Raw genomic sequence first — 11,069 nt, forward strand, 5'->3', positions numbered from 1 at the left:
TTCTGTTTTGCTTAGTTGAGTTTTTGGTGACCAAATGGGCCATGTAGGAGCTGATGTCCAATCAGTGTTCTCCAGGGCACCCTGACCCCTGTCTTTGTCTTCAGCTTTATCTTGTGCCCTTCTCCCATTGGATCCAGGCACTCTTTTTTTGTTTTGTTTTATAATGTTTATTCATTTATTTGAGTGTTCTGGATCTTAGTTGCAGCACACGAGATCTTCAGTCTTGCTGGCAGTCTCTGGAATCTTCAGTTGGTACATGTGGGATCTAGTTCCCGGCCAGGGATCGAACCCCAGCCTCTTGCATTGGGAGCGCATCGTCTTAGCCAGTGGACCACCAGTAAAGTCCCTCAAACCAGGGCACTCTTGCCACGCTGACTGTCTTTACTCAATCTAATAGGCCTTTCTGGAGAGCAAGATAATTTATCCCATTTCTGTGATATTCCAGACACTGAGGGCTTCCCCTCTTCACCCCTCTTCACCCCAGCCTCTATCCCTGTGCCCAGTTCAAATCTTCTCAGTCCTCAGGCCTTGGCTTTAATGTCATTTTCTCAGAGAAACCCTCTGTGAATCACCCTAGCCCCTCAACCAGATTAGATTAGCATTTTCACTCAGAACTCCTCAGCCTTCTTCATAGCAATTGTCTAAATTATAATTAATTATATAACTACTGGTTCATTGTTTTCTTTGCCAACCATCCATAAGAAGGGACCTTGCCTGTCTTATTTACTCCTGGTAGCATTTGTTCCACTATCAGGCACGTAGTAGGTACTCACTAAATATTTGTTGGAATGGATAGATGGAGGTGGATCTAGCACTTAACACACGAGTGCAGTCTTGTGATACAGATTTTGAAATGGGTAGCTTACAAGTGTCAGCTGAAACATTTAGAAGATTAACTGTTTAAAATACCAGACATGGGGTCTTCCAAAATATGATGATCGTGCCTTCATTAAACTGTGTAACAAATGCATTATATTTTGAGTGTCTGTGACTTACTTTTTTTAGATTAGTAACATTTGATCAGTTCATATAAAAAGAAATAAATCTAAAGTTGTGTGGTTACAATCTTAGAATAAGTGTAAGAAGCAAAAGGACTTCCCTGGTGGTCCAGTGATTAAGACTCCATGCTTCCAATGCAGGGGACTCAGGTTTAATCTCTGTTTGAGGAATTAAGGTCCCACATACCGTATGATGTGGCCATTTTAAGAATAAGAGGCAAGATAATTTCTGCTTAGAATAAATAAGTGCACAATAAAAGTGATCCCCTCTTACCTTCAGTGTTATCTCTATTTTAACATAAATATCCTGCTAGCTTTAATTGGTACCAGTTCTCATCCTATGAGGTCAGTTAGAAAGGGTGTATGACCGTTACCATAATCACTAATTCATTAAAGGTTAACAGAGAAAAAAATGTTAATATGTTATTTACATGGTGAGACAATGGAAGATTTTATTTATTTATTTTGTTTCTCTGTATTTTAAACATTTATTATAAATTCCTTTTATAAAGACAGAAAAAGGACAAACCCAGAGTTCCTGGAAGAGAAGAGTACATTGATATGATATTCTTTGCTTTAAAATGTAGAAAGCACTAAATAAAGATCTTTTTTTTCCTCTTTAGGGAATTATGCTGGTCTATGACATCACAAATGAAAAGTCCTTTGACAATATTAAAAATTGGATAAGAAACATTGAAGAGGTAGGTATGCGAAAGACAGTGGACACTGGAGAAGAATCCCGCTGGGTGCTTACAGAGGGCTCGCTCCTTCTGTCTCCTTGTCACGTAGCTGAGCTGCAGGAAGTAGGGTGTGGGCAGGTTAGACACTTCGCTCTGAGGAGTGCCAGGGAGGGTAACATCTCTGGTACTGCCAATCTGACTGCTCTGTTGGCCTAGGGAGTGCAGACAGAGAGGCAGGTTCAAGAAGTTTAAACTTGTCCCCAATCTTGAAAATAATGTAATCTAAAAAACCCCTATTCTACACATGAGAAGACTCAGGTCGGAAAGAGGTAACCTGCATGTGCTCTTAGAGCCTTTAAAAAGGAGTTGTTGCCCTTCAGTCTCTGTGTCGTGTCCGACTCTTTGCGACCCCATGGATTGTCTGGTTCTCGGGTGCTGTCTGTTCCCTCATACTGTTTGACTGGCAGAAATACGTCTTTATTCTGGTAACTCATTTTGCCCTTCTAACATTCTGTTCATCTTAGATATTTAAATTTTGATTTAATTCCACTGTGATTGATATTGAGACCTTTTTTTAATGTCTCTGACATTTCAGATTCTGAAATAATTTCATACACATTTATATTAAACCGTGTGAATTTATTGTTTAAGTAGTTCAAAATCCAAAATACCTTCTGCACTGGCTCTCTTGGTACTGAGATTCTCTCCTTTCTATGACCCAGACTAACATTTAGGAGTTTTATTGTTGGATAACTATAGGTTTTATTTTTGTCTGTTCATGTACCGAAGAGGACCTAAGAATGACTGCAAGGCCTTTGGGGAAAAAGTTACGCTGTAACTTTCCCCTCCTCTCATTTAAAAAATTTTCCTCTGAATCAGGTTTTGTGTTGAGTAAGAGATTATTTGTTTTGCAATTAAATTTATGGATCTGCTTCTGACAGGTTAAGATTTGCCTATTGGACAGCTGTGTTTTTCTCATGTTGCTTCCTAATATACTGTTTTATCCCTGCAGCATGCCTCTTCAGATGTTGAAAGAATGATCCTGGGTAACAAATGTGATATGAATGACAAAAGACAAGTATCAAAAGAAAGAGGAGAGAAGGTAAATTTGAACTGAATAAATGAAGATTGGAGTCTACTCATATTAAGCATTCATTTTCATACTATTGTTTATTGATTTAAGTTTTTAAAGTATCTATATTTTAATCCATTAAAAAGCCAGCAGACAGTTGTAATCCATACTTGAATGGTATGAATTAGTATTCAAGCTCCAACTGCATACATGACTCATTCCTCAAGAATTTGCTCTTTTCTGGGAGATACAGTTTGGTCCTTTTTCAGATTCGCGCAGCTGAGAGTTCAGGCTGTTTGTTCCATATCTATGTGCAAATGCCCAGTTCTGAAGTTAAACCAATTCCTTCTCTTTGAAAAAAAGTCAGAGGATAGGTAAAGTTTCAACAGTAATCATTTTTCAATTCATTATTTTTTTTTCCCAAGAATATTTTACTATATAGTAGTTTAGGTCATTATGAATAAACTCTTTGTAAACTCATTGAGCTGTAGATATTTATATTTATAACCTTTTCTCTTGTATCCTATAAAACCAGAGTCTATTATACATATATATTCATTTTTATGACATTTTCCAAACTGACTTAAAGGCTTCAATTTTTTAAGTCTTAGAATTTTGCTTTAGCTTTTTTTTTTTTTTTAGGGGTACAGGGAAAATGCATTTTGTTTTTCAATCTGACTATACACTTTTTTCCCCTGAAAACATTCACTTAATCTTGGTGTTGCAAATGAACTGGGAATTCTTTGGAAATAGATGGGAATGTAGAAGAATTCACAATTTGCCACAATGAATAGAAACCCAAGCAATGAGATTTTAAGTTTTAGTATTTTAAGCTTTAGTTCTTTTATGCAGTTTAAGAAAATTTATTTTATTTATTAAAATAATATGTATTATCTTAAATATCCAATTTATTAAGAAAATAATGAAAACTTACAATAGTAATTGTTGGAGATTTGTAATTTGAAGTCAAATGTATCCCAAATTTATGATACAGGTGAGTGTCTAATATGTTTTCTAGTGATTAGAGAACTAAAGGTATAATAGAAAAAAAGAGAAATACTCAAGTTATGTCTTGAGTAGAAGTGCCATTTTAGTTACTAGATGATGGAATTGGATCTCTAAATTACAAACATGATAGAAGAAAGCAAAAGAATTTGAGGACCACAGGAGTTCTGAACTAAGTACTCTCCCTTTGGGACTTCGGAAAACCTAAAAAAATATAAATGGTCTATATGTTCAAGAAGCTTGCCCTGAATTTCAGTGTTCCTCTTTTGTCTTTCAGTTAGCAATTGACTATGGGATTAAATTCTTGGAGACGAGTGCAAAATCCAGTATGAACGTAGAAGAGGTAAGAAGGAAATGTTTGGTGACTTGTTACGTAGTAGCATTCATGTCTTGGTGCTTGTGTTCAACTCTCCCAGCCTTGATTTTTCCTGACTTAGTGAATGCTTCCACTTCCATTTCATAAACTTTTGTGCTTTTGACTGTTACGAGGACCTTGGTTGCTAGATTTCTAGTACCTGTCTTTCACATGGCATATATTAGATCACTTCATTGGGAGTCACTGGACAGAAGATGGGAGTTCAGGTTCAGTTCAGTTTTGCCGTTTGTTTAGGAAGCTGGAAATCCTGCTGCTGTGGTCTCTGCTCATTCATCACTGGTCATGTCATCCTATACTAACTTGTAGCACAGAGTCTTAATTCCTTTCATGTCTGCACTCTCAAGAGACAATTCAACTGTTAGCTTACTGATCAGATTCCCTTTGAATACATGCTTGAAGTCAATTAAGCATGATCCCTTTTAATACAGTGGCATTAAGTAGGTGTAAGAAACTGTTTATCAGAGAGTAGTTTTAATAAGTTTTCAGTGAGTTAACTGTTAAAACCAAATTATCTAGTCTTCTAAGAAATAGATTTTCTTTAGAAGGGCAGAATTTTGATAATATTTTCTTTTTTAAAAACATTTTTTAAATTGATCATAAAAATAATACATGTATTATGTGTTAATACATGTCATTTACTTAACAGCAATACTGAGGGTTTCGTAAACATTGACTTTATCAAGCTAAGTCACTGTTCACCGTGACATCATGACTGCAAATTGAGACTTTAATGACTTGACTCGTGGTCACTGATCAGAACTTTTTCTTTCTTTTAAATAACTAATGGTAATTTTTTCAGGTTGGCTAGTTGGTGTTAGGAAACAGGAAACCTCTTCTGATTTATTTACTGGAGAATAGAAAAGCAGAAAAATGCTTCCTTTTGCTTGCAACAGAAGGATTTCCTTTCATGCAAAAGAGAGGAGCCTCTTCAGTCAGCTTTAATGGTGGAGACAGGAGAGAAACCTGCTCTGAGATGTGGTAGGACTGTGCCACAGAACGTTTTCTGTACCCTGACTTCAGTCTCCACTAGTCCTATGCCCTGATCTCACCTGTGACTTAAAAGAGAATACTGAACTGTGAATTCCCTCGCAGACCAATTGTTAGGGCCCACGTTCAGTCCCTGGTCAGGGAACTAAGATATACCACAAGGCACATGGCATGGGCAAAGAAAAAAGAGAGAGCACACTGCGCTCTTGACCTGGAGATTGCTCAGGCTGCTTATTCTAGTCAGGTGTTCCGCGGAGATTAGCAGTTTTCCCAGAGCTTTAACTTAACCTCAAAAACTGGGGTAGGATTACTTAGAAACTTTGACTCACAGGTGACCAGTGTGACAGTGAGACACTGACAGAGTGATAATAGTAGTTATCGTATTGCTTCTTTCTGACTGGTTTGGGAATAATAACCCTGCTGGACATGTTTGGGGACATGAGGATTGTTGGGAACAGACTGACATAGCAGTGGGTTTAGCGTGGAGACAACTGAAGAAGCCTTAAGAATCCTGGCTCTGTAGAAACAAAGTCAGGATGGTAAGTTTTAAAACCATTTGGCTTAGAGTTGGGTCAAGACACACTAGGCATAAAATGCCACTGAGATTTTGTTCTGCTACCACTGGAACTTATTTCCATAGTGGGGAATTGAGTTGAGCGTAGAAACGCTTGGGATTTGGGGAGGTTGAGACACGAGAGGTTCTGTGTTTTCTGGGATAAGAGTGAAAGTCATTTGAAAGAGAGGAAGTTGGGAATAAAGGGTAGAAATTTTTATGAAAATAGATTTCAGAGCTGTGAAAGTGAAATGAAAGTGTTAGTCACTCAGTTCTGTCTGACTCTGTGACTCCATACACTGTAGCCTGTCCATGGAATTCTCCAGGCAAGAATACTTGAGTGGGTTGCCATTTCCTTCTCCAGGGGATTTTTCTGACTCAGGGATCAAACCTGGATCTCCTGCATTGCAGGCAGATTCTTTACTGTCTGAGCCACCAGGGAGAATTATTCTTTCAGTTTTTAAGCAGATATTCATCATCTCCTATACCAGGAACTATGCCCCAACTTTGAGAACACACAAGTGCTGTAGACCCTCTGCCTCGCAACTCAACAAGTGTCGTATTAGGAACTTGTGCCAGATGTTTGTGGGTTGTTTTCTTTTTTTAATATATTACTTATTGGGCTGCAGTGAGTCTAAGTTGCAATGGGATCTTCATTGCATCATGCAGGTCTTTTGTTGCAGTGCACAGACTCTCTCTAGTTGTGGCTCATGGGCTCTAAAGCATGCAAGCTTCAGCAGTTGCAGCGCTCAGGCTTAGTTGCTCCGTGGCGTGTGGGACCTTAGTTCCCCATCCAGGGAGCAAACCTGTGTCCCCTGCATTGCAGGGCAGATCGTAACCACTGGACCACCAGGGAAGCCCCAGTGCCAGATGTTATGTGCAGAAAATATTTGATGAATGACAGTTTGATTATATTGGAAAACCTTTATGATAAAATTGGAAAATAAGTAGTCATGTGTCTACTGATTGCAATTATGTTCTTTTTCTCAATTAAAAATGCTAAAGTAATATATTTTTATTTTATAATGAAATAAAGAAATCTACATTTCTAATTTAAAAGATAAACATATAATAATGAAATCTTTCGGTTTACCTTTTAGGCATTTTTTACACTTGCACGAGATATAATGACAAAACTCAACAGGAAAATGGTTTGTATATAATATATAATTTTATTTTCCTTATGCTGTGTTTAAATTTGTTTTCTTATTTATGTTGTTTATCTAATTAAAGAGAAGGCATATATTCACATTAAATCATTTTTTCCCTGTCTTACCTTTTCACCCAGTTAAGCTTTGATTCATTTCTGTTTTCTCCGATTTTTTTATTTCTGAACTGCAGCTATTTCAGTTCTTTTCTCTGGCTCCATAAGTGGTCTTTGATCAAATTTTGTTCAGATAATTAAAGTAATAATGGCGCAAATGAAATATTTTACTCTCTGTCTGTGTCTGTATATAGCTATGATTTTGAAGTTGCTGAAGTTTGCTTCAGTTTGAAACAATCTCCGTGATGACTCATTAGGACAACCTGAAAAGTTTGGTTTTCCCTGAATCTTGCATGTAATTGTATACCTTATGTTACCAGCTCTTCTTGCCTCTAACAGGATTGCCTGTACCAGTATCTTAATATCATTTCCATCATTACCCTTGATACTTTACACTCTTGTGGTTATAATTTCTTTGGACTGGAAATAGGAACTTCCTAACTAAAATGTTGTTAATATATTATTAGGTGCTCACCTTAAAATAGTTTTCCTATTTTAACCCGCCGTTTCCAAAGAAATAAAAAACATAAGAGCTTAGCTAGTTCCCTTCCTAATTAGACTACTGAGTACAAATTTATGAGCATGGTTAGATATTTTTATTTTTTAGATAATTGGGCTCAAACTGTGTAACTTTTATCTCCTTGGTAACTTCATCTTCTGTTTTTCAGAATGACAGCAATTCATCAGGGGCAGGTGGACCAGTGAAAATAACAGAAAACCGATCAAAGAAGACCAGTTTCTTCCGTTGTTTGCTACTTTGATGAACTCTTTCTGAGAGACTGCAGCACACCTTGAGGACCCTCTCCTGCTTCTCTGAAAGCACAGGTCACCCAGCCTCAGAACCATCCCACCTGGCTGCTACTGAGAGCACCGCTGAACCTATACCTAGATTCTGCACACTGAGTGTGCAGTGGATTCCAGCCTTATGGCCCATCAGGATAACAGGCTTCACTCTTCAAACGTGGAAGCCATGAAGTGGAGACATGCCGGACTTAACTTGTTTTTCCTCTTTTTATTGCGTGTTGCAGAAGCTGCTATCTTTTTCTTTTTCACTTTGCACATCAGTGTTAGCCTTTCATTGTTACAGCACAATCTGAGATTCATATCTGCACACTTCTGACATAAAGTTCTAGACAAATTTGCTTTGGGGAATGTTTTTTTAAAAAGAGTGGAACATTTAAAGCAGAAGTTAATATACTAAAATTTTAGGACATTTGGTCTGGCTCATACGGCCAAATGTTATTGCATTGATAGCATTTATTTAAGGGCTCTGGTTTTCTTAAATAAGAGTCATTAAATTTTGATAAAAGTTTACCTTAGAAATTCCTAAAAATGCCCATCAAAGGCTGCAGTTTATTTCTTCAGATTATTTAGAGTTTTTCTTCATTCCTGACCTTTTTGCCGGAGAGTCTGAGTAGCTGAGTAAATCATTTTTTTCACTTGATTACTTCTGCCTAATCTATTGAAGCTGCATTTGGAAACCATCTTAATGTCACTTTTCTTGAGATTTGTATTCCCTCTTTTTTCCTACATTTGACCTATTATAATCGCTCACCTAAGACATATTTGAACACTGCTGTCTGCTTCTACATATAAACTTCTTGAGCTGGAATTTTGCATAGGCAGAGAGCTAGTTTAGGGTTTTATTTCAGCATCTGATTGATGTTCTGTCACATCAGCATATGTCATGTTTCTTTCCCTAGATTTGCTTGTAGCTCGCTGGTTGAGTAGTAATGTCCAGTTCTTACCATAATCCCTGTCTGAAGAGTTAGATTCAGACTCAGTTCACAGAAAGCTTACCCATAGGGAGAGAGGTTAACTTGTGGATGTAATTTTATAGAGATAGTTGTTGGTAATGGTGGAAATGATTTTTTTTAATTGGACTTCTATTATTATTAAGAGTAATTAGTCCTAGTGCATCCTCTAGGAAAAGTCTCACCTTTTCGTTAGAGAAAATAAGAGCATGGTTTCAGTTTTACAGCAGCTGTTATTGAATGTGTAGAACCCAGATCCATCTATTCAGGTTCACTGTTACAGAACTTGGTCCAGCCATTTGAGCCAAAGCCAACCAAAAGCTTAGCTGCCTTCTCATCATAACACTGGTACTGGTAATGCCTTTTGTAGATGAGTCCGTCACATAAGGAAAAAAAGAAAGTATTTAGTATTAATTTACATGCCAAATTCATTCTATTATTCCAGCCTTCAGTGTCATAAGACAGAGGGAGTAATAACAACGAGGTGATTAGGGAATAATAATTATACTTCCTGTTAAGCCAGTTTTGTTTCACAAAGGTTGCCATCATGCTTGATGGGTAAGGCTGGAAGATGAAAGTGGAAATGGATTGCTTGTTACTGCAGAGAATTCTGCTTCAAATTAAGATGTATCACTGGAATACTTGGACCAGTCAGTCTTCACTACTTGTTTGAAAACTTAGGCACAATTTAGTGGCAGGAAGTATATACCAGAGCTAGTTTTGATGGGTTCTCTAAACTTAATATTCACAAATTTTGGTCTCCTTGACTTTTTTTTTGTACTTACTTATAGGCTTAAAAGCACCTATTGGTGTACCAGTAAAATCAGTAGTTCCTTGATCACAAGTGGACTGTAAGTTTACCATCTTAAAATTAGATATTGATATATTTCTGAAATGAAGAAAATAATTTCTTAGAAACATCTTGTATTCACTTATTTTCAGTAAAAGATCCCAGCAGTTAAGCTTTCTGGATGGTAACAAGGTAATTTCTAAAAGGCAAGTGCTATGACACCACATATGAATGTAACCCTCTTAGTAATTTACCTCGGACTCTTTGGTGTCTTAACACTTCGGTTTATATCTCAGGGGTTGTCTGCAAACCAAAACTGACATATTCTGTGGTTAGCATTTTTTTTATTTTTAACAGAATGCTTTGCTTTTGTTTGTTTTGTTTTTTCCTTTTCTCTTCTGTTGTTGCTTATGGGTTAATAACTAGTCTCCATGAACTTCCCTTTGAAAGAGCCTATAAAAGTTAGATGAGTCTAAAAGTGTTCTTTGAAGTAGCAGCAAACTGGGGGTATATACTCTGTTATATAGAAATAAATTGTCCTTGCTATTTTCTTACATTTAGCTTTGCTAAATTGTATATAATTTGAGCTAAGACCATAGGAAATTCACTTTCTGCATGGTAACACTGCCCCAATAAATATTCCACTTTGCTTAATAATGTACGTATAGTGCATTATTTTTTCTATTTGTAGATGAATTTAGTGACAGATAATTGTCTTTTCCCTGCTGAAACGGAAGAAATCTAGTTTTGTGTGACCATTTTTGTGGTTTTATGGGTCAGGATACATGAAGATTTTTTGCAGCAGTGTTAGTGGTTCAGTGGCTGCATTTTATTATCAGTGTGCTGATTTTTGACAATGATTGGGCTCGACCTTTTCAAATAAGAGTCTGAGGGTTATCAGACAATGCAAATGTGCTGTAACTAAGTAGCATGTAGATCAGTTAATTGTAAAATGTTTCCCTGGGAACTTACTTCAGCTACATTTTTCTTCAGACAGATGATGGGAAAATAATCCACCTGTGCATCAGTTAGGCGGTGCTGCAAGGTTTCTTACTCTTCACATGAACATTTTGTGCAGTCTTTGTTACAAATTTTCAGAAGACTATACTCTTTACTTTGAAGGACTCTTTTTTAATTATACCTCATTTAGCTAACTAGTATTCTAATACCTAGTAGAAAAACAGTGAGCCAGTCTTTTAAGTATCCAGCACAATTTAGACTCAATGTTTTGTTTTGAACTAAAGCATCATTGGAAAAGGTAGGAGGTAGTTTAGGATAGAGCATACATGTCTTACCCAATAGCGCAGAAAAAAAGTATTATCTTCCTGTCTCCATTAATAAATTTAGCTGTGCAATATAGGTAAATGTTTGCAGAAATTTCTGAATAAGAAATTATAACTGCATTTTACAGGTTCTGAATGCTGAGAATCTGTATTAAGGCTTACTGAGTTTTTCTTGTGAGCAGTAAGTGATCCATGTAAGCAGACTTTCTTTCCTTGCTCATAACTTTGATTTATTGATAAATTTAGTTCTTAATCTTGAAAGATGAGTTTCTAAGCTGAAAATTTTAAAACAGCATTTTGTTATGTT

The 11,069-nt window shown here is 36.7% G+C and overlaps 1 protein-coding gene across 1 annotated transcript in view; it reads left to right on the plus strand.

The window, feature by feature from the left end:
• Window positions 1-8,470, plus strand: part of RAB8B (RAB8B, member RAS oncogene family) — a 65,026-nt gene extending 56,556 nt beyond the window's left edge. Inside the window, exons 4-8 of the mRNA XM_068964929.1 lie at window positions 1,622-1,699; window positions 2,691-2,780; window positions 4,033-4,098; window positions 6,772-6,822; window positions 7,604-8,470. Of these exons, the coding sequence (XP_068821030.1) occupies window positions 1,622-1,699; window positions 2,691-2,780; window positions 4,033-4,098; window positions 6,772-6,822; window positions 7,604-7,696 (378 nt within the window). The 3' untranslated portion in view covers window positions 7,697-8,470. The remainder of the gene's footprint in view (window positions 1-1,621; window positions 1,700-2,690; window positions 2,781-4,032; window positions 4,099-6,771; window positions 6,823-7,603) is intronic.
• The last annotated feature ends 2,599 nt before the right edge of the window (window positions 8,471-11,069 follow it).

Source organism: Capricornis sumatraensis, chromosome 2 (assembly GCF_032405125.1).
Source record: "Capricornis sumatraensis isolate serow.1 chromosome 2, serow.2, whole genome shotgun sequence".
Taxonomy (NCBI): Eukaryota; Metazoa; Chordata; class Mammalia; order Artiodactyla; family Bovidae; genus Capricornis; species Capricornis sumatraensis.